General features: G+C 40.8%; 1 protein-coding gene across 1 annotated transcript in view; it reads left to right on the forward strand.

The window, feature by feature from the left end:
* MOSMO (modulator of smoothened) overlaps nt 1-24388 on the forward strand; it is a 75960-nt gene extending 51572 nt beyond the window's left edge. Inside the window, exons 2-3 of the mRNA XM_075564600.1 lie at nt 12307-12519; nt 20529-24388. Of these exons, the coding sequence (XP_075420715.1) occupies nt 12307-12519; nt 20529-20713 (398 nt within the window). The 3' untranslated portion in view covers nt 20714-24388. The remainder of the gene's footprint in view (nt 1-12306; nt 12520-20528) is intronic.
* Nucleotides 24389-24718: the final 330 nt, after the last annotated feature.

A 24718-nucleotide genomic window follows, 5' to 3' on the forward strand; every position in this document is an offset into this window, starting at 1 on the left:
TAGACAAATGGGCATCCCCTCACAGAGGGGTCCCAGGGAAGAGATGAGCCAGTCGGTGCAGCATGGCACTGATGAAGCACACAACCTTCCTCTGGTTCTTTGGTGCTTCCTTGCTACCACTATCATGACCTCAATTTTACCTTATAAATCAGATTAGACCAAAACATGCACACTGCTACAGATAAGAGCCCAAAACACAGGGAATCCAGGATAGATAAACCCATCAGGACCAACAATGAGAGTAGAGATACCAGGAGGATTAGGGGAGGGGTGGAGGGAGAAAGGGGAATTGATCACAAAGATAAACCTATAACCCCCTCTCAGGGGAATGAACAATTATAAAGTGGGTGAGGGGCAACAGAGGACCATATAAGATATGAAAATAATCTATAACTTATCAAGGGTTCCTGAGGGAGAGCGGGTGGGGGAGGAAGGGGGAAGAAATGGGTAGGTGATAAGGGGCTCAAGTGGGAAGAGGATGCTTTGAAAATGATGATGGCAGCATATGTGCTTGGACACTGGATGACTGTAGGGATTGTGATAAGAGATTAAAGAGCCCCCAGTAAAAGCATTTAAATAAATAAATAAACACTAATGACTAAAGACCATATGACACCAAAGCATACATAAACCAAAAGGTCATTAAGAAAACAGGAAGGGGGGGGGGCTATCAGAAGAGACTGAAATTTGTTTTCGAATAGCTAAAGTGAAAGCCAGGAATGGTGAAGTAAAAAGACTGAACAAAAGATTCCAAAGGGTGCTTCCGGAAGACAAAGACAGTGCTCTAATGAAATGTGCAGGCCTGGAGTTAGAAAACCGAAAGTGAAAAGCTCACTTGACATCTCTCAATCTGCAAACCAGAACTAGAGAGCAAATTCTAACCTCAGTTAACAATACGGAAGGATTCTCTGGGTGTACGAGTGATTGCCCCAAGAAGCAGCAAAAGAAGATGGAAGACCTACATAGAGTCAAGGCGCCGAAAAGAATTGGTTGACATTCAACCACTGTAGGGGTAGCATATGATCCAGAGCCGATGTTACCCAAGGAAGAGGTAGAAACCGCACTGAAGGCACTGATGAAAACTACGAGACGCCAGGAATTGATGGAGTACCAATTAGGATATTTCAACAAACAGATGCAGCATGGGAGGTGCTCGCTTATCTTTGCCAAGAAAATGTTAGATGACCATTTGGCGGACTGAATGGAAAAGATCTATAGTTGTGTTCCTCCCAAAGAAAGATGATCTAGCAGAATGATCAAACAATATCACTGGTATCACATGCAAGTGAAATTTTGCTGAGCATATTTGTAAAATGGTTGCAACAATATGTCAACAGGGAACATCAAGCCATATTCAGAAGAGGCTATTCTATGAGAATTATCATTCCTAATATCAGAGGGGTCTCAGCTGAAAAAGCGGGTCACAGAAAGATGTTAGCTTGTCCTTTTATTGGCGGTGCCAAGGCATTTAACTGGGTGGGTTGTAACAAACTGTAGACAGCCTGGAGAAGAATGGGGATTCCAGGACACCTCATTGTGCTGATGTGGAATCTATATATCAAACAAGGGGATACTGCATGGAAAGTATCCCTTATTTTATGTTCGACAAAGGTGTTTGTTGGGGTTGTATTCTTTCACCATATTTATTCAGTCTGCATGCTGAGCAAATGATCAAAACAAACTAAAAGGACTGTATGAAGAAGAACTTGACATCAGGATTGGAGGAAGATTCCTAACAACCTGGATTATGCAGATGACACCGTCTTCCTGCTGAAAGCATAAAGACCATGGTACACTTACTGACCAAAGATTACAACCTTCAATGTGACTTATACCTCAACATAAAGAAAACAAGTATTCTCACACATGGACCAATAAGCAACATCATGATAAACTACGAAAAGTTTGTAGATGGCAAGAATTTCATTCTGCTCAGCTCCATAGTCAGCACCCATGAAAGCAGCAGTAAAGAAAGCAAATGACACAGCATGGGAAAGTCGGCTGCAAAAGACCTGTGTACAGGGTTAGAAAGACGAAACCACACTGTGCCCGACTGCCTCGTGTACGGTGGAAATTTGAACAGTGAATAAGGATAACTAAAGAATTGATGCCTTGAGATTCTTATGTTGGAGAAGAATATTCAATATATCATGGACTGCCAGAAGAATGAACAAATTTGTCTTGGAAAAAGTACAGCCAGAATATTCCTTAAAGTAAGGATGATGAAACTTTATCTCCAGTTAGCCCCTGAGCATGATGCTTGGTAGAAGGTCAGTGTAAATGGGAAAAGCCTAATGAGATGGATTGACACAGTGGCAGCAACAAGGAGCTTAAACGTAGCATTTGGGAGGATGACACACTGGGGAGCAGCGACTCTCCTCATGTGTCCCTAAAGAGCCCCCTGCCAATCTGAAACTAAAACATGAAAACCAACTTCAGTTAAACTGGAATACTGCGCCTATTCTTGAAAGCAACGTTCTTTCAAGGGGGACACAGTATGTTAACCCTTATAATCATTAAGGCATTCTTCTTATATTTGATCTGTGTTATCAGTAATAAAACTTGTTAAGAATAGGCATTTTATCCCCTGTGGAAAAAATCCACATAGAAATCTAGATCCATGATAGCGATTAGGCTGGCCAGACCACAGTACTTAGAGCTGAGTGGGAAAACACATCGTGAGGGGGGGTGGGAGAAGGAGATTAGCAAATGGTAATGTCACCAATTTTCACGGTGAACCCCTGTATGGGAATACACTCTCATACCAGTTTGTCAAAGCCCTTGACCTATGTGATGGACTCTGACAGACTGTCTCTCTGCTTTGCCGCCCTGTGTCAGACTTTGAGGCACAACCTTACATGTAGTGATGGCATGCTCATATTATATGGATTCCCAAACTTATTTGGCTCCCCTCCGCTCACCCCACCCCCGCTGTCTTTTAGAAAATAATATTACTCATTACCTCCCTGCAATGAAAAACTTTTTACGATAGCCCATAGTCCACTCGAAAGTGTAGATACCTCCTTTCAGCACCTCCTGGATCCTTCTCATGCCCCCCCTGGGAATGGTGTTGCGCACTTAGGGAAACACTGCCTCATAACCATTCTCTTGGTAGTAGACATGCTTGCTCAGACTGACTGGCTGTGCAAATCATTTCTGTAGTATCTGTGAAGCTCTAGATGATGAATGTCAAGCCCCTTTAGTTAATATATCACCCACTTAATGGAATAAGACTCATTATGATTCTTCCTTTGTGTATCATGATGCACAGGTTAGATACTAAGAGGAATGTGGGATGCTCCTAGCTTAGTTTTCATTTTGCTATTGTGTGCAAGTCTTTTTATTTGCCTGAATTGGTTACCTAGGAAACAGCTGCAGAGTAAAGATGGATTGGCTGTTTAGGCAGTGAAATTATAGGCCTCTTCAAGAGGCAGAAGACCTGTTGGTAAAAACAAAAATTAGTGAATAGCTGAGCTTATGCTTAATTGGTGTGCAGTGAGAAGCTGCATTGAGTAGGACAGTTAGTTGTACAGGAAAACCTATGGAATTTAATGTGGTTTAAATTTGGCTCTTGAACAATTTGTTGAAGCTCTCTAAGTGCCATTAATTCCTGCTTTGTGCCCACGATTGCAGGCCATTTTAAGGGATGTCCAAAGAAATATACAGTGCCTTTACCTCCTGCAGTTTGTGTTCTGTTTGGGGTAAAAAGAAGCTACCTTAAAGCCAAATGCATTATTGTGTTACTCAAACTAGATATGATCAAAGAATTTAGAGGAAGGAAAAGATTTTAGCTAGCATGGTGATTTATGGATTTGCATCTATAGACAGTGACGGATTTGAATCTTTAGTGTGAATAATGAAGTGGAAAGCCCCTGGTGACAATTTGAGTGTCAACAGTACCCACATTTACAAGATTTAATTGTTAGGTTGCTAGACGCTATTGAATCAATTCCAAGCCATAGTGACCCTATGCACAACAGAACAAAATACTGTTCCCAGTACTGGCCCAAACTCACAATTGTTCTTGTGCTTGAGCCCATTGCTGCAGCCATTGTGTCAGACCGTCTTGTTGAGGGCCTGCCTCTCCTTCGCTTCCACTCTACCAAGCATGATGTCCTTCCTTCTCCAGAGACTGAGGAGCATTCGTTTGTTCTTTTGGTAGTGCATGGTACTTTCAGTATTCTTTGCCAGCACCACCATTCAAACACATTGGTTCTTTGGCCTTCCTCATTCAGTGTCCAAGTTTCCCCTACAGAGAAGGCAATTGAAAATACCATGGCTTGGGTCAGGCGAACCCTAGTCCTCAAAGTAACATCCTTGCTTTTCAATGCACTAAAGAGATCTTGTGGAGCAGATTTACCCAGTACAGTGTGTCTTTTGGTTTCTTGACTGCTGCTTCCATGAGCACGGATTGTAGATCCAAGCAAGATGAAATCCTTGATAGCTTCAATCTTTTCTCCATTTATTACGGTGGTACCTTTTAGTCTAGTTGTAAGGCTTTTGGTCTTCTTGATATTGAATTGTAGTCCATACTGCAGCCTGCAATCTTTGGTCATCAGCTGGTGCTCCAAGTCCTCCTTACTTTCATCCAGCAAGGTTTTGCCACCTGCGTACCACATTGTTAATAAATCTTTCTCCAATCCTGATCCTGTATTCTGCTTCATGTCATCCCTCTTCTCTGCATAAGTAAATATGGTGAGAGGCTACAACCCTGATGACAGCCCTTTCCTGATTTCAAGCCATAGAGTATGCTCTTGTTCTGTTCACACAACTGCCTCTTGATCCATGTGAGGATAATGAAGTGTTCTGGAATTCCCATCATTCTCAATGTTTTCCATAGTTTGTTATGATCCACACAGTTGAATGCCTTGGCTTAATCAATAAAATATCTGTCTGGTGTTCTCTACATTGAGTCAAGATCCCCTGACATCAGCAGCGACATCCTTTGTTCCACATCCTCTTCTGAAGCCAGCCTGAACCTCGGGCAGCTCCCCGTTGATATATTGCTGCTGCTTTTGTTGAATGATCGTTAGCAAAATTTTACTTATTTGTACGTGATATTAATGATAATTGTTTTATAATTTGAGCATTCTCCTGCTCGTCTTTCTTTGGAATGTGTATACATATGGATCTCTTCCAGTCAGTTGGCCAAGTAAATTGTCTTCCAGATTTCATAACACAAACAAATGAGTGTTTCCAGTGCTTCATCAACTTGCTGAAACATTTCGGCATCAATTCCTGGAGGCTTGTTTTTAGCTAATGCGTTCTGTGCTGCTTGAACTTCATCCTTCGGCATCATTGGCTATTGCTCATGTGCTACCCTTCTCAACCGGTGGAATGTTGACTGTCCATTTTGTACAGTGACTCTGTGTTCCTTCCATCTTCTTTTGATGCTTCCTGCATCATTCCATTTTTTTTTTTAGTTCTTTCAGCTCAAGATATGCTAAGTATATTCTTCCTTTGTCACTGACTCTCACAAAGTTCTACTTCATTCATTAGGCCTTCAGTCTGAAAGTGTTTTGATTCTATGCATAAGGTTTCAGTGGCTACTTCCTCTGAGGTAGACAGCCAGTTTCTTTTTCAGTCTATTCTTAGTCTGGAAGCTCCCCTGAAACCGGTTCCTTTTGGGAAATCCTGCATCCAGCAATACAGAAAACCACAAGCCACCACAGTACTACAGACAAGTGGTAGACAAGATTTTTAAGTAGTGGCAAAATTGCCTTTGTAGATTCCCCCCAGACAGCTAATGGAAAATAGAGTGCTCAAAAGAGTTTGTCAAAAATGGAATTAAAAGAAAAAGGAAATTTTCCACAAACTTTTAAAATCACCCAAGTATGTGTGATTACAGGATAAACCTTATAAACCCGAATCTTACTCAAGAAAATTAATTTTAACAATGTTGAATAGCCTGTACCACCCCTTATATAGCTTATTTTAAGGAAAGTCTTATTTTCACAAAAAAGTAAAGAGTATTAGTTTGAGAATCTCTGACTGCTCCAACAATGGTGAGCACAAGAGATACTCGATAAAGTGTTTATGAATTGACTTTCTTTTATGTAGTATTCCTTCTAGTTGCCAGTTAGCATTAGATATATTCCCAAATTTAGCTGCTGGGTATTTCATCTTTGTTTGTGATAAGGAATCTTGTAAATAATAGGAGTGTGTTTCCTAAAACTGTCAGGTTTTCTTCAGTTGCTTTGTAATAAATGGAGCTACAATGTTCATTGTATTAGCCGTTCAGTTTGTCTTCACTTGGTGTTGAAGTGTGCAAGTCAGGAGAAAAGGAAAGCAATCCCTATTCAGAAGGCATCTTAAGAGTTTATAAGTACAGAAGGTCAAGTTCAGTTTGAGTCCTAACATTAAAAAATAATAGAATTTTCCCACAAACTCTTTGAAACACCCTCAAATATATATAATACATTTTGTTTATCTACTCATCTGTTGACAGGTTCTTTTACGTGTGGTTGATATATATGTAATAAAACACTTGCCACCTCACCGTTTTTCACTTCTACAATTCAGTAACACTAATTGCGTTCAACACCATTATCTGTTTCAAAATTTTTCCATCACTGACAGAAGCTCACTGTCTACAAAGCAGCGAGTTCCTTTCCCCACTGACCAGTTCTGGGTAGCCACTAATAAACTTAAGAGTTGGGTTTTTTTTAATTGGGTCTTTTGCTTTGTTATGCCCACAAACAGAATAGGAGGGTCACCTAAGGATACTGAGAAATATTTAGGGTCTTGTAATGTTCACCAAACCTACAATTTTCACTATTTGCCAGCTCCCCAAAATAATTCTCAAACATAAACCTAGATCCACTAGCAATTTTGAAAATTAATAATGAAATTTTATTTGTATGTTTAATTAAATTGTGAAAGAAAAACTTGCCATAAAAATCCACAATGTTATGTGTTGTCAGAGGGTCTTTCGTTGCTGTAGACAGAACAGCAAAGGGTAGTTTTATTCCTGTTTCATTTGCAAAGTAATTTTTTGTTAAAAGCCTTTATGCTGAATGATCAGTAGTAGTTTCCTATTACAAGTTTTGGGGATGCTGCTGTGAATGTCTTCTTTAATTCCGTAATTAGAATAAAGTGTTTTATCAAAATAAGACACACTATTGTGTTTTCAAGGAAACTTTTTTGTATCTTGGTTGAACTTGGATCTGCAAGATAAGCAGTTGGAACCCACCAGCTGCTCTTGGGGACAATCTGGGCTTTCTACTCTTGTAAACACTATAGTCTCAGTCACTCAGGGGGAGTTCTACCCTGGTCCAAATAGGCTTGCAATGAGTTGGCAGTGAGTTTGTTTTTTTTTTTTTAATTTTTTATTCACCACTACCCACTCCTCTTTATTGGGAGCAATGACCTCAAACTTTTAAAGGTTAGTGATAGAGTATCCCAAAATAGAAGCTATTTACTTCTTTGGCCTGTGAAGATACTCAGCTCCACCCAGCAGCTGGGAGGGAGGCTTAGTGGGGGTGGGAGGAAGTTGTTATTATGAAGATTTACCCACATTCTATTCCTGGTCTGCCTGTGACAACCCCACAATCACCATGCGGCTTGCACCTGTGCAGAATATGGGCATAATGATCAGACTTTGGAGTAAAAGCGCAACTTGTTTATATATTACACTTTTGTGCTTTAATTAAAGACATGATCGAGCTAGCATTAGGGAAAACACACATAACTACACAAATTTGAGAGCAGACCGATTCCTTTCTAAAAATGTTTCAGGGACAAAACAGAAGATGCTGGAAAGTGCCCACCCACCATCAGTCCCACACACGTGAGGACACATCAGAAAGTTTGAGGCAAGGGGACGGGGGGGGGGGGGGGGGAAGGCGGAAGTAGAATTTCCCCCACAAACTTGGAAAACCTCTCATACGTACATATACACATGTACACATGTCAGCTGTGGGTACTGTTTTCCTTCCAAGACAGTTTTACTAAATGCTTCTAGCAATTCTGCTAAAGAACCTGCTGTGGGTTAGGTTAGAGTTTTGGTCATTGTTTTACCTATGCAGTTGGTCTTGAAAGGGAAGCATAAGAGAGTTTTTGTTCAGGCCAAAAACACTGAACCAGTTGATGTCCAGTTGATTTAGACTCGTGGCTACCCTACAGGACAGAGTCGAGCTATCCAGTAGGGTTCCAAGTCTGTAGTCTCAATGGAAGCAGACCGCCACCACCTCTTTATCTTACAAGCTACTGATGGACTGACTCCCCCCTTTCAGTTAGCAGCTAAATGCTTCCCCATTGCACCACCACTTCCGTCTTGTTCTTTTCGTTAGTCATTATTAATGAGAACAGGAAAAATGATTACTTTTAACCTTCCTAATGAGTTTCTATAGATCTTTTTCAAAGCTCACTGCCATCAAGTCAATTCTGACTCTTAGCAACCCTATAGGACAGGACAGAACAGCCCCTGTGAGTTTCTGAGACTGTCATTTTTTATGGGAATAGAAATCCCTTCTGCCATAGAGCAGCAGGTGGTTTCGAACTGCTGGTGTGTGGTTGGCAACCCAATGGGTAGCCATTACGCTTTTCTGGGCATTCATGCACTTCAAATTGTATAGTGTCCTGGGGTCTGGCAGTGATTTTGTTTAAATGGGGGATGCTTTAAAAATTACCATTATTGGCTTTGTGATTTTCTGCTGAACATACTTTGGCAGTATATACTTTCAAACTGTATAAAAATTGGTGGGCATACCAGATGTGGACAGGGGACCCACTAGCTCCTCAGCATGTTCTTGAATGTCATGGAAAGCTAATCTGTTCTGTCCCACACAGCGTCGCTCTTCCTGCTCTTTCTCTGGCAGCACTCCTCACTTTCCTCTAGGTTCTGAGTCACTGCAGTGGCCACACGGGACTACAGACTGCTCGTGATTACTGCGGTCATTGTGGAAACTGACAGGTTGTCTACAATTCAAGTGGAAACGCTCATGATAGTCAGTCAGTACATGTTACAAAGTTCTGTCAGGGCTGCTAATAAATACTTACTTAAACAGCATCCAGTAGGCCAGAACCCAAAGGCACTCAGCTCCAGCTCCGTGGGTCAGCAGGCCCATCCTCCAAATTAAGTGTGTAAGTTTGGGTAGACTAGAGAGAAATAAATTCATAGACTCTCATAGGTGTATAAGAGCGAGCTTTATATACAAGAGCAACTGAATAGTGTAAAACAGCCCAGTCCAGTCCAGATCAAGTCCATAAGCCCAATATTAGCCCTTATGCCCGATACCAATCCATAAAATCCTCTTCAGACTCTCGAAACACATGCCATGATGCCAAATGCAGCACGATCTCAGGCCAGTGGGTGGGAAGTCTTGTGGATCCAGTGGCGTAAGCGTCTCAGTGCTGGCAGGGGTCTCTACGTGGCTTCTCCAGTTCCCAGGGCACAGGGTCTATCAGCATAGTGCCATGTGTCTTGTCGGTAGGAGCATCTCTCAGGGAGTGAGCTGAAAGAGTCTCTCCTGCCTCCAAGGAAGAAATATAGGAGTTCCCTGAATCCTCAGGAGAAAGCCATGCCCACACAGAGGCCTCATTGGCTGTGGCCCAATTGACAGACTAGACCCCACCCATTCACCCATCATTCCTTCAAATCCCAAATTGACGCCAGATTATGTAACTCTACCACAAGTGTCCCGAGGTATTCCACTCTACATACCAGCCTCCCGACTCAAAGCACTCAGCCTTACTTGCTCTGTGGGCTGCGAAGTTCTCTGCCCTGGCTCCTGGGGCTGCTGCTGCTCTCTATCTTTCCTCTGGTCTAAGAGCTGGCTCCTGGATCAAGGAGGGTCACTGCTCACGGATTGCCAGGGCCAGAGGGCGTGCTCTACTTGTTGTTCTTGCTGGTGGTCACACTTTACCCCTCCTATTTCTGAGATGACTCATTTTATATGCAGCAAGGTAGCAATCACAACAAATCCTGTCAACAAGCACTCCCCTCTGAAGTCTGTCAGTATCTTCCTCCACCTTCTTACCAGACCCATCAGGAAAAGGTCGTTTGGTGTGAGTTACAGAGACTGACGATTTTTAAGCGTTTTAACTTTAATAAAATCTAAACAAGTGGCCATCTAGCTGAGAAGCAACAAAGCCCACATGGAAGAAGCACACCAGCCTGTGTGATCATGTGGTGTCAATAGGATCTGGTATTGGGCATCAAAGAACAAAAAATCATATCATTGTGAATGAGGGGGAATGTGGAGTGGAGACCCAAAACCCATCTGTAGACAACTGGACATCCCCTTACAGAAGGGTCACGGGGAAGAGATGAGCCAGTCAGGGTACGGTATAGCAATGATGAAACACACAACTTTCCTCTAGTTCCTAAGTGCTTCTCCCCCCCCCCCATATCATGATCCCAATTGTACCTTACAAATTCAGCTACACCAGAGAATGTACACTGATACAGTTAAGAGCTAGAAACACAGGGAATCCAGAACAGATAAACCCCGCAGGAATAATAATGAGAGTAGAGATACCAGGAGAGGAAGGGCAAGGTGTGGGAGAAAGGGAAGTGATCACAATGATCTACATATAACCCCCTCCCTGGGGGATGGACAACAGAAAAGTGGGTGAAGGGAGACATCAGACAGTGTAAGACATGGAAAAATAATAATAATTTATAAACTATCAAGGGTTTGTGCGCGAAGGAGGGGGGGGGGGAAATGAGCTGATACCACAGGCTTAAGTGGAAAGAAAATGTGTTGAGGATGATGGCAGCAAATGCACAAATGTGCTGACACAATGGATGCACGTGTGAATTGTGCTAAGAGTTGTACGTGCCCCAGTAAAATGATTTATTAAAAAAATCTATTGCTTTTTGTCTTTGTTATGAGTTGGAGCTGACTTGATGACACCTACCAATAGTATTTAATTCATTATATAATTTTTTAATATATTATAATTAGACATTTCAAGTTTGTCTTCAACTGTACTATGACTTTTCAATGAGTTGTGGATTTGGAAATAGAAAAATTCCAACTGTTTCTGCTAGCATACGAACTCAGCGACTGCAGGAACCTCATCCATCTGGTTCCTGGGTATCCCTAAGATGACAGTCAACAAAGTATTTAATGGAAGGCTAACTTAACTGCCTTTTATTGTGACTTTAGGTTATTGTGTTATTGTGTTATTGTTTTATTTTTGTTTTCAGTATTGAGAATGCACAGAACATGAACCAGTAGTTTCTATTTGTACACTCAGGGATACTGATTAGGTTCTTCAGCATCTCCTTTTCTGAGCTGTTCCTCACTGATTGACAGAAACTCTACCCCCTAGGTTTCTATCTAATCTTTCAGATTAAATGTTGTCAATTTTATTCCATATAGATACATCTTAAAAGTACAATATTCAAGGCAGATATTCTTTACTGGTTAACTATGCTTAGGTTTTAAAATTTTTTTAGAGGATATATTGGGTTTATGGTTCAAAGAGCAGTTCTCCACCGGTGGGTAGTGACCCCTGTGGGGGTTGAAGATCCTTTCATAGGGGTCACCTAAGACGATTGGAAAACACTTATTTCCCATGGTCTTAAGAACCAAGACGCCACTCCTATCCATCTGCAGGCAGGTGCGCCCACCTGCGGGGAAGCCTGTTACCCACGCTGCACCATGCTTAGAGACAGAGTTTCATGTATTTATAATCAGAAATAAATATTTCATAATATATAATTATATATTGTTTTGTGATTAATCACTATGCTTTATGTAGCAATGAAAATAAATCCTGCATATCAGATATTTACATTATGATTCATGACAGTATCAAAATTACAGTTATGAAGTAGCAACAAAAATAATTTTATGGTTGGGGGTCACCACAACATGATTAACTGTATTAAAAGATCACAACATTCAGAAGGTTGAGAACCACTGGTTTAAAGGGTATCCCTGGACAGTAGTCTTTTTGGGTTCATCCAGATTTCAAGACTTTACAAAATCTAGATCCCATGAGAATTTAAAATTCTGCTCTGACTTTACTTCCCCTTTCAGTCGGTATTCTTGTTTAGAAACTTTGCTCAGAATGCTCAATAATGGTAGCTGGGTACCATCCAGTTCTGGTTTCGTGACAAAGGACACAGTTGTTCATGGAGGCAAAGGTTTTTTGTATTCGTAGTTTCCTTGGGATGTTAAGGGAAGTGCTACTTCCTTGTAAACTACAGAATGCTGAGCTAGGACTCAGTGGAACTAAGTGCTCAACTGACTCATGCAGAAATGAGGCTTAAGGACTAAAGGGGTGGCGGTAAGGAACATTTGGGGGCTGTGCCGTACCAACTAAAGTTTCTCAACTTTTGCATCTCCTCAGGAGCACTCACTGTGGGCCTTGTGAGACAGTGTCAAACAATCCACGGACGAGACCGAACATGCATCCCTCCCCGGCTCCCCCCAGAGTGGGTCACCACGCTGTTTTTTATCATCATGGGGATCATTTCATTGACTGTCACTTGTGGTTTGCTGGTGGCTTCCCACTGGCGAAGAGAAGCTACAAAGTATGCTCGATGGATAGCATTCACTGGAAGTAAGTAACCTGTACTTACAAGTTTGCCTAGGAGAAACACACACTGGTCTTTTAATGAAGATAATCCAGAGCCAGTAATCAGGACGCCATACTCATCAGAGAGCGCAAGTTGTGTCTGCCCTTGAGATGGACTCTGTGCAGTCCAGCCAGTTCTCCAGAGTTCTCGTGATGAGATCAGGACACCCAAAGCCTAATCACTTCGTATGAAGTGTTACTGTTTTCAATTCGATTTTTTAAAGCATGCTCCAGGGGCGCAGTCGGTTAGCACGCACTTACACAATTCGATTTTTGCTCCCATGGTGACAAGTTTTCTGGCTTTGTGACTCAGAGCTCCCAGTGGCCTAAGTTTTCCCCGCTTCTTGTAGGCATTGGTATCTTCTAGCCAGTAAAGATAAATCTAGAAGAAAAGATAACAAAAATATAAATTACATGAAGGTTATGGTTTGTTCTTTAATATAATGGATGTTTCGTTTCTATTCTGCGCTGTTTTCTGACTTTGGTAAATTAAGAACATTTGATTTTTTCATCATTGCTTATCAATATTTCTTTCTTTATTTTGCTATGCCCATAGGCATGACATATTTATATAGTATACATGTTCTTCTACTTTGCAAAAGTGGTGTAATTCCAAAACACAGAATTGTCCCAGATTAAACAAAAAAAAAAAACAACTAAGTGCACAAGAAATGATATATATGTAATTTTGCCTCCCAGCTTCTTTCTCAAAAGCAATTTTGCCACCCCGAGCAACATTTGGACTTTTTTTCGCTACAGTACACAGGATAGCTCTCCACAGCACAGTAGTAGCAATGATAAGAAACCTACTCCGAAGACCCAGGATAACAATGACTAGGCCAAATACCAGGGGGTTGATGTAGTGCAGTCAACACCTTCAAGCACCTCAGGTTTGGACAAGGGGGGGTGGTGGTGTGAAAGAATACCCTCAGAGGGCTTAGAGTGAGTATGAGAGGACAATCTCATTTACCTTTAGGGACCTTGAAGTCGTTATTTCTCTCTCTTTCTCTGAAATTCTTTCTCTTTAGTGTATGTTTCTGACTCTGCTTTTATAATCGTGTCTTTGATCTCCCCCTTAATTTTAAAATTTAAAGCAACAAAGTCTCCATCTTTGTTAAGCAGCATGAAAAAGTTGGTCTTTCGCCTATCAAACCAACCTTCAAGACATTTTTTGGAGAGTAGAGTTTAGAGGCAATTATAGAGAGAATGATTCTACATGAAAGGACATTGGTAAGGAATTTGAAGAGAATGTGATTCTTTTAATCTTAGGTGGGTAAACTAAAATGTATCGCTACAGAATCATAGACTATTAAACAAAATGTCAAAATATGAAGGTATTGTTTCTTAAGTTAATCTTCATCTCTGTTGATATACTTCTGATGGTATAGATCTTTCTCAAAGAATTCTGTACTCTTCGATTTGCAGCACATCCAAGTGGCAGTTTGGCATCCCCTGGTGACCCAAATTTTGTCCCATTTAAATGTTGTCTTGCATTTGGGGACCAAAAAATAAGTTCGGAATGGGGCAAGATCGGGCCTCGGGTGGATAGGGAAGGATTTCCCAGTGAAATTCTCCCTCGGGCAGCCCGTGCTGCCCTTGAAGAATAGGCAGGTGCATTGTCTTGATGGGAAAAAATCCCTGACTATAAATTTCCTAGTCTTTTTCTCACTAGTGCAGTTTTCAAACTCTTAAAACTTTTTGTAATAAAACCCTGAGATTGTCCTGTGTCTTTTGAGAGAATGCTTCAAGATTCCTTCTTTTGAGTCTCAGAAAGTTCATAGCCTTCTGAACTTGATCTCTTTGCGTTTAATTGAATTGGACTAGCGGACGTCCTCATAGCCCATTGTTTTCAACAGGCTGTTTTCCTTTAAAACACCGTAAGGAGCCTGCTGTTGTTGTGAGATGCCATCAAATCAGTTCCTACTCACAGCCACCCAGTGTGCAACAGAGCAAAACACTGCCCACACCTGCCCTGTCGCCATGCGTGTTGCTATGCGCGAACTCACCGTTGCAGCCCTGGGTCAGTCCAGCTTCTCCGAGGGCTTCCTCTTTTTCACCAACCCTCAACATTACCAAGCATGATGCCCTGTGCCAAGGGTTAGTCCCTCCTGGCCACGTGTCCAAAGTATAGAAAAAGGAGGTCTCATCGTCTTTGTTTCTAAGAGCACCTGGGCTGTGTACTTCTTCTAAGCACATTTCTTCACTCTTCTGCCATTCCAGCGTTCTTCACACACGTCACGACTCAAAGGCATCAGCCTCTGTATTACTTGTCCAGCTTTTGCGTGCGTATCAGGCAATTAAAAATAGCTGTGGCTTGAGTCAGGCGGACCTTAATCTTCAGAGTGACATCTTTATGTATGTTTTAAACACTTGAAAGAAATTTTGTACCCGATTTGCCTAATACTCAGTCTATCGCTTAATTTCTTGTCTATGTCAGTGACTGTCAATCAGGTAAAATGAAATCCTTGACAGCTTCAGTGTTTGTTCTGTTTATCCTGACATTACTTAGTGGTGTGGTTTTTATAGTTACATCTTGATCTGAAAGTCTCATCTGCCATCTTAGTGTTTTCCACCAACCCGGGGAGCGGACACTTTCACCGGCTTCACAGCCTTTTGCTGGGGTGCTGCCTTAGTGGGGGCCTTCGCAACAGCCACTGCTCTTTTTAGAAGCCTGCTTTCCCTTCCTGCTTCCTTGGCAGCCCTGATGGCCTGTTCTCGCTGGGCCTCTCTAACCTCAGTTTCTGATTCCTCTTGGCCACGATAGCAGCAAGAGACGCACCCGGGGTGGCCCTCTGGAACTGGACTGCACGGTGACTTCTCTTGAATTTCTTCTGATGCCCCTTTCTGCGCTTCTGTCTGTAGCGAACAGTCCAGTTTATGTGCCGAGGTTTCCTCTTGGAAAGGAATGCCGATTCGCATTTGGCACTAAGCAATTACATTAAGAAACTGGAAAACCTTGCCATCGCTCCTGGCATCGTGCCTCCCGTGTCCGGGGTAAATCCTGTCCCCACTGAAACTGTGCAGCTCGACCTTCATGGCTGCAGCAGCAGAGGGACAGGGACGATGACGAAGAGCACTCAGTGGTCCACTTGTGAGGGTTTATTTGTTTATGTTGAGGTGTAATGTATACTGGAGGTTGTCCCCAAACTGGAAGGCTCTTCATTAAGTACTTGAAGTTCCCGTTGCTTCCAGCAAGCATGGCCTGTCACCTGCAGATCCGGGTTGTTAATGACTCTTTCTCCAATCTGGATGCTGTGTGCTGCTTCCAATAGTCCGACTGTTCAGATTTTCTGCTCAACATGCAAATTGGATACGTATGGTGAAAGAATACAACCCTGGCACACACCCTTCCAGATGATAAACCATGCAGTGTCCCCATACTTATGTACAAGTTCTTCATGAACACGACTAGGTGTTATCCATAATTTGTCATGATCCACATAGCCAAATGCCTTTGCATAATCAGTGAAACGCAATAAATATATTTGTGGTATTCTCTGTTTTTAGCCAAGATCCATCTGATATTAGCCATGCAAAATCCTTTTCTGAATATGACTTGAAGTTCTGGAAGCTCCCTGTCGATATAAAATTCTCCTCGGCAAAATCTTACTTGCGTGTGATATTAGTGATAATGTTTGATAACTTGAGTATTCCGTTGTATCACCCTCTTCGGAACGACAGGTAGTTGTCTGGAAATGTCTTGGCATAGACAACTGAGCACCTCCCATGCTGCATCTGTCCGTGGAAACATCTCAATGGTATTCCATCAGTTCTTGGAGTCTGGCATTTCAGCAGTACCTTCAGTCCAGCTTCCGCTTCTTCCTTCAGTGACGTCAGCTCTTAAGCGTATGCTGCCTCCTAAAATGGCTGAGTGTCAACTAGTCTTCTTCAGTTCTCTGTCTGTCTTGCTGCCTTCCGTCTTCTTTTGCTGCTTCTTGCATCATTAGATATTTTGTCCGTAGGTGTTTTTCCTTTCCTGTCTTTTTTCATTTCTGTGTATCTTTGATGTTATCCCACAACTTCCTGCTCTCCAGTCATTCGTGTTCAGTGCACCAAATCTATTCTGAAATGGTCTCTACAATCAGATGAAATACACTTGAGATTGTACTTCGCTTCTTGTAGACTGGTCCTCCGAAGGCTTCTGGACCTGTACTGACAGATGACACTGCCTCTGTCTTCCTTGTCTCTTTCAATATAGTGTGTTAGGGCTACACTGCTGGCACTTGAAATACCTGTGACTTAGTTCCTGATACCATAGCAATTTGAAAGCCACTACAGTATAACAAACTGACAAACGTGGGGGAATAAGGAAACTAAGACAGGTTTAGTATTTAGACAACTCATCTATGGCCGTCTACTTATACTCCAAACAAACACAAACAACCTCTTTTTGCCATCAAGTCAATTCTGACTTATGGTGATCCTATATAGCAGAAGTACTTTTAAACATACTTTGCTCAAAATAAACCTGGGCATGTATGTGTGTGGAATGGGACCCTGCTAGCAAAAAGCCTCATTTACTTAGCTTCGCACAATGACTTTGCAGATGAAATTCACTAGAAGAGTGCAGGAAAGTCAGTGCAGACGGAGCTAGCTTGTGGGTCTTGTTCACATTTGGAGATGCATATGCTCTGAATACCAAGATTTTAAATAGGATTTAGCAAAGTAGTATGAGTCAAAGCATTAAAGTGCTCAAATGAGTCATTGGTTATTGTGACCCCCAAAAAAGAAAAAAAACTGCAGTTGTCTTTTTTTATTCCCCCTTCAAATTCTCTACTTTCAAGTTTGTGTGGTTAACTTTCAAATGCAATGTGATTTTCTTTTGTTTTGAATTTATATATACTGGTAACCAAGTGAAAAGTCACTTTTGGACCTGTCATTCAGCTATCCAATAATAGATTTTTATCAGGCAACCATTGCTTAATAGTTTCTGTGAACTTGTAGCAAAGATGTTTCATATATATATATTTACAGAACACCACACATAAACACAATGCGTATGTGTGTGTGTATTTTGCTCTTTTGTTCCTAGGTTTTTGAACATAGCAGAATGATCTTGGAGTTATCTCACATAGCAACATCATGTTGCCTTACTCTTTCCAGCATCGTTACCAGAGCTGGCAGGTCTGCTGGGATGGCAGTCTTGAAAGTGATTGGACATCCTCCTGTGGGTTCAGACAGTCCTTTAAAATATCGTTTCATCTATATGAGGAATTCAAAAAGTTCTGGAAAACAGTGAAGTAAAAAATCATGAACTTTTCCCAAGAAAATGAAGCCTCCTCATATTTATGTTTTGATGCGCCTCAGTGGTGCCACGGCAGAGTGTATGGCTGCAAACCAAATGGGTGGCATTTCAAACCTAGCAGCCATTCCACAGAAAACAGGTGGAGCAATGTGCTACATTTATACCCTGGGAAACCCTATGAAGCCCCAGCTCTGCTGTGTTAGGAGGTCACAATGATTTGTAATCAACTAAACATCAGTGGGTATATTTGCCCACTTATTGCCTTGTCTACTGTTATTTCAACTGCACTTAAATTGTGGTTTTGTCTTGAAGGTGAGGGTAACATTTTCTAGTGGGTGTTTACAGGGGGAAAATATCTCTCTCAGCAACCCTCACGTGGTAAGACTTGCCTTGAGGGGCAAGGAAACAAAGATGTGTCTTATTGGACGCTTGTCCTTTCCTTGGCCACCATGCATTATAACATTTAATGCACCCAACTTGCCTCCCTTCACCAAGAAATCTAAACCAAAGAGGAAATGAAGATAAGTTTTTACAAACTTACTTAGGGCCCAGATCTTAATCCTCAAAAGATATTATTAGCATTAATAATATTTTACTATCTAAAGCAAACTCACATTTCACTATACCTTAGATGAAATCTGATCTCCAGAAATATAGACAGCTTATTTTTTTTCCATTAAACCAAGATTACATTAAATAAGTCCATTGTTCCCTTAAGATGTGATTAAGAATTTCCCAGTGAAAATTGGAAAATTTTTAACTTAGTTTAAATATTAAATTCTACCTTAAATCTAATCACTGAATGGTTATTCCATTATAAACTGTAGATTATTAGTTTACAATAGAAATTAGGATAGTGATAACATTGACGCATCCGTTTGCAGAATGAAATGTAAAATTTTATTTTAAAAGAAATCTTGCCCCATTGTTTTTTCTTCATTTGTTGTGGTTTCATTTTACTTACCAAACCATATTAAGCCATAAGAACCTTTAGACATTAATAATGAAAGCAAACTCACCGCCATCGAGTCAATTCCGAGTCATGGATGCCGTATTGGAGAGGGTATAGCTACCCCTGTGGATTTCCAAGACTAACTTACAGTAGTGGAAAGCCTCGTTCTCCTCCATGGAGCTGGTGCTTTCGAATTGCTGACCTTGTGGTGAGCAGCCCAACTAGTTACCGCTGCACCTCCCTGGCTCCCAGGAGTTGACAGTCGGTGGTAATAATAATAAGTGAGCATTGGCAGCACTAATGAAGTTATTAATTATTGACTACATCAGAAGGCGTCCTGATGGCTCTAGGGATGCGGAGTTGGGCTGATAACGAACTGCAAGGTTCTTGGGAGAAGATGCAGGAAAACCTTATTGGGACCACTGAATTAGAATCCACGCAAGTGGCAGTGAGATTGGATTTTTTGACTTGTACAGCCAAATGTTCTAAAACTTTCATACTTGAAGTTTTCATTCATTCTGTAGTAGATATCTTAAAGAATCCAAGTGTACTTATGAAATATGATTTTTGCCCCAAATGAAATAGAATCTGTGCCTGTGTAGTATAAAATAATCTACCTAAATGGTACAGAGCAAACAATAATGTCCGTATGTTTCTTAAACCACTGTCTTGTTTGTTTAATGTTATTTTTAATGCATTGCTATTCCTTCTAGAAAAAAAAAACAAGATTCCTAATTGACTTTTTGAGGGTTCCCTTAGTAAATGTTGTTGATTGACTAGCACAGGAGAAAAACGTCAACCGATATGTTTATCTGTGATTTTGCCAATATCTCTGGGGATGAGTTTCACTTAGAAAGGTTTCTCATTCAGGTATTATTCAGAGTTCCAACTTTTCCTATATAGTAACTATCGTAATTATACCTTCTTGATACAGAAGGAATGTTACACATTACACTGAAGAAGTGTTTCTACTCTAAAGATATGTAAAGGACTATGGACATTTGACCAATATGCTTTCAAAGGGCATCAAATATTAGGAAAAGCCAGCCTATCTTCAAGATCTGTGGAGCATACTGTTTGCTGAACTGGTGACCAGACCCAGGTTTTTCTGATGTATATCTAGAAGTGTTTTAAAAAATACTATATTTTAGTATGTGTATATAAATTCCAAAAAGGTTTCCCCGTTTAGCCTTGATTTTTTTTCCCCCCCTCCAGCAACCTGACTGAGATTTCCTTTTGAGGGAGAACCATTGTCCATGATAAGCACTCAGACAATATGATAATCCTCTTAGAGGTCTGCGGCTTGTTCACTGACTGACTCGACTTCCTCTTTTTGCCGTTGTTTAAGTATATTAAAAAATGTGCAGTCATCACCACAATCAATTTTAGACTGACGTGAAATCAGAGTAAGAGAGGAAAACAGAGACCTGCCTAAGCCTGCACAGCTATTGAGGAGTAGAGCCAGAGCTTAGCCCCTATCTGACGTTAGCCATTGGCCTTAGGTGGTCAAGAAGAACGTGGATACTGAGAATGTTTGGTGAAAATCCTTTCTGAATGCTAGTGTTCAAAACCATTCTAACAGTTCTATAAAAGGCCAACCCATCTCTTGCTACATTTAATTGTTAGGCTTCTTGGGGTATAATGTGGCTTATAATATATGTAAATCTCTTTATATGTGACCCATGTTTTATCGGATTTAACTACAACCTTTCTTGTAAACTTCCTTTGTGCCAAATTTTCATTGTTTTCTTAATCACCAAACGTGTTACTAATGTTATGTTTTGGTTTGTTTTACAGTGATCCTTTTCTGTATGGCTGCCCTAATATTTCCAATAGGATTTTACATCAACGAAGTCGGAGGTCAACCGTATAAATTACCCAACAATACAGTAGTTGGGTCATCATACGTACTTTTTGTCTTATCCATTTTCTTTACAATAGTAGGACTTCTATTTGCAGGCAAAGTTTGTTTACCGGGCTGATGAATGTCTAAATTGCTTTTTTTTTTTTAATTTTTGTTTTTTGAAGGAGGGTTGAACAAAGGCAAGGGATCTGAGCAGCCTTCTCATGGGAAGATGCGTAGATGAAACTGGTGTTGAAAGAAGAAAATGCTTTGATTTGTTCTCACTATGCACTTTGGATTTTTAAAAAAAGAGAGCCTTTTCCATAACCAAATACAGACAATATTGACTAAGTCTCCTGAGCATATTCAGGCAGTCAGGTCTGCACTGTGATAGCGACGTAGTGAAGGAGAATGCTTTACACTGAAAAGCATGTGGCCCTTTATGACTCTGTGTTCCCTTTTCATTGTCTGATGATTCATTTGAGATGGGGGTGGGAGGGGGGGAGTCTCACGTATTTATGAATCATGGTGGACCAGAGGGATCAAAGAGAAGTTCAAGTGGGGCTGGCCTCACCTAAACACATGGTGTCCTGAGCTTCCCTGTGATGAACGGCGTGAGCCTTGCGCTCCAGAGCGGATTGCCCGTGCATCACCATACCCAGGAGCCAAGAGATCTAAACTATGTAAAAATTCTGAAATGTCCTTATTCTCTGTGTACAAAAAAATTCAAACACTAAGAAATATGTTGTTTGGGGTGGGTGGGAGAAATCTTCCTTATATTTATATAAATATATATATAATATATATATTTTGCTGATGCAGTATACAGTGTATATATGTGTGTGTGGAAATATGGGTGTGTAAATTTATACACACACATGCAAACAGTTCCTGGAAGAGAACTTTGATGCTTTGCTAGCAAAACACTGTGGTGTGCAAACCTAGAATTCAATAGAAAACAAAAGCCATTTCTCTGAAGGCTGTACAGTGGAGAGAGTCTTCAGTTTACCTCATTCTTTGTAGCAGCCCTTGATTTTAACAGGTTTTTGTAATAGGTACAATTAATCTCATACCTTTCCAGGTGCAATTTTAAGTTAAGCTAAAAATTCTTTGTAGGGTTAATTTATTTGTATATGATAGGAAAAGGTAAGATCATGTCATATTTTGAAGTTCAGACCTAATAATTTGGGGACTCTGATGCTGTTTAAATTATTAGCCACTGTTGTCTATTGTACAGAGATTCTCTTTTCTACTGGCACAGTCTTACATTAATAATGCATTTTATATGTTTAAGCACACATTTTTACATAAATACAGAGGTCACTAGGAAACATAGTTTTGCTATTTACAACACTAACTTTATCCTGCCATAAAATTTCAGTTAAATTATGTTCCTTTCATCTGTAAGCATTATTGATGCATCCCCTTTACCAAACACCTGAGCAATACAATGTCTTTCCTTTATGCACTATAGATGCTTTTTTGCTAAAAGCTGACATTTTTGCATTTATTTTAAAGGGCTGTACTAAACCCACACTTTTAAGTTTTCCTACAAGGAGCATCACATCTAACCTGGAACCCACACAAAAAATTTAATCTTCAGTATTTCTCTTCTCCACGTTTTCATGCCTTCATGTCAAAGCGTAGTTTTTTTCGGGCGAGCATTATAGACACTCTCCTGTTTGACACGCGGGCAGGAGGGTCTTTCCTGGCAACGGAGCAACCCAAAGTCCCCTCGGAAGTGTTAGGGCCCTGTGGAGCCGGCGCTTCACCCAAGAAGAAATGAGTGCAGTTTCTTACGAAGTTTGTAATGGAATCTAGAATGGTTACTTCAGAGATGGGACGACCTCCTCGGAGAGTGTGACATTTTTATATCTTGCTATTTAGCAGTATTTCATTGTGAAAGCAAGCCCCAGTGTTTCAGCTCCCTTCTGTTGGAGGGTCAGAGGTGAGCCACTGTGGTGTGTTAACTAAGTGTTCTGGGGGGAATGTCATACATTTCCTTGCCACGGGAAAACAAACCTTGAGAAATGTCTGAAGGGGAACTTTGTCCTCCCAAGTATTAAAGGTGTCTAGTCAAGTCTAAGACGGCCACTGAACATGTTCTGTGGACATTTGGGATTGCCATTCCCATTGTGATTTGACCTGCCCTCAGTTAAACGGATCGCTTTGAAGGAAAGCTGTGGTTGTCACCATTATGCCACTGAGAAAAGTGTTAGCAAAGTCTGGTTCGAATTAATGTGTGATATGACCAAGAGCTTCTTTCTCTTCCAAAAGATGAATTTTATTGTAAATATCTTCTCAAAACGTTCTTAACTGGATCATGAGCGTGGGGAGAGAGAGTTTCTCAGCTGCTAAGAATTTCCCCACTGTTTATTTCTTTCACTCACAGTAATACTGCATTTTACAAAATGTAAGGTTTTGTTTGTATCTATTACCCAAACCATTAAGTTGTCTTTAATTTCCTCAATGTCTTGGAGGCCTGGTGCCTCAGGGGCTGGTAGAGGGCCGCTCCAGCCAGTCAGTGCTCTCGCCTAGGAGTCCAACCATCTCATCAAGTAGGATGTGAAGTCACCCTTGGGCTCTTCCAGACCCGACATTGAACCGGACTCATTATTCATTTAAACTCGATAAACCCTGTAAATGAAAAGGGAGACAGCTGTCAGCAGTTGTTTTTTTAAAGGTCACTATCTTAAGTACTCCATAGTGCAGTATTAATTTATAGCAGGAAACCATACCTTGTAAACTGTATATAGAACACTGTTTTATGGTGCAATCATTTGTCAAACTTTTGTCTGTTACGTTGTTTTTAGTGTGTGCATTCTTTTCATACCTAAGAACATCACTGTAAAATCTGCTGAAAACTATTTATAGGTTTTATTTGCACAAGATTTAATTGACAATTTTGGAAGCTCCTATTGAACATGTGTAAGCATCTGTAAACATGAAAATTCTTCTGTGCATTAAAAACAAGTATTTCAGTGTGATTATTTCCAAAGGTAACCCATGTTCTATGTTGTTAACGTGTGTATGTGATGTTCCTGGCTCTTCCATCTCTTACAAGCCTAATTCCTGTTTTATTTGTTTCGCTCTTGAAGGCGGCTCCATCTTGTTTCCCTCTCCTCCATTGTAATGTCCTAGATGGCCAACACAATTGGTTTGGACCCTTTTGCCGAAAGCTCTGCTATGTGTCCTTTGTTCTGTGACTCATTGTGCAGTCTCTTAACCAACAATGAATGGTCCTGGTGACAAGCAATCTGTTGACTTTAGAGAAAAGACCCTGAAGAAGTGTCAGAACCCGACTTTGGTTGTACTCTTCGCTCTTGTTTTGCCTCGTGGGCGGGCTACGGGCTATGTGGAAAGAATATGTTGCATTTCTTTTGTCTTTATTAAAAGACTACTCGCCACAAATTACTGATGGTAGTAACTGTCTTTTCAACCCACTTTGATCTCCTTTAAAAGGTTAAATTTACATTCACAATTCAAAACAGTAAACTGTCTTGCAGGCAAGTTTTGAAGGATAAAAGTATATGAGGGAAAAGAATGGTTTGTGTAGGCAGGAACCTTACACAGGACTTACTGGTTGTATCACCTCAAGAGATTTTAAAGTTTGTGATCAAGGTCTGTATACTATCCCAAACTTTATTAATAATTGTTTTCTAATTGGTTATAATATTTTTCAATTACTAGTTTCAAAACAAATTGTTAATACAAACTGTATAAAATGGACATAATTTTCTTCACTTGTATTTTTGTTATTGAGCAAGTTTATCAAAATAAATTGTCTACTAAAGAAACTAAAAAGCCTTCTATTACTTTGAAATAAGTTTTGGTTTTAAAAGTTGGTTTCTTACAGAGGTCTCATTTATTCACGCAGTGACACTTGTGTGCCTCTTGAATCTTGAATTGGTTCTCTTGTTACATTGTGCAGGATTTCCTTCCCTCCTAACTCAGCTCACTCATGCCTAGAAAAGAGATGCTGTTCTATTCCTGGACATGGAGTATTTTACCCGTTGAAAGAGTCACTCAGCAGGAAAAGATGGCATGCACTTAGCTCCCGCTTCTGCTGCATCGTCTTTCTGGGGCTTGGGGGAGAGAACTCGAGCCAAAGCACCCAGGTCAGCCATCTTTTCTTCCCTGCAGA

This window comes from Tenrec ecaudatus, chromosome 12 (genome assembly GCF_050624435.1).
Source record: "Tenrec ecaudatus isolate mTenEca1 chromosome 12, mTenEca1.hap1, whole genome shotgun sequence".
Lineage (NCBI taxonomy): Eukaryota > Metazoa > Chordata > Mammalia > Afrosoricida > Tenrecidae > Tenrec > Tenrec ecaudatus.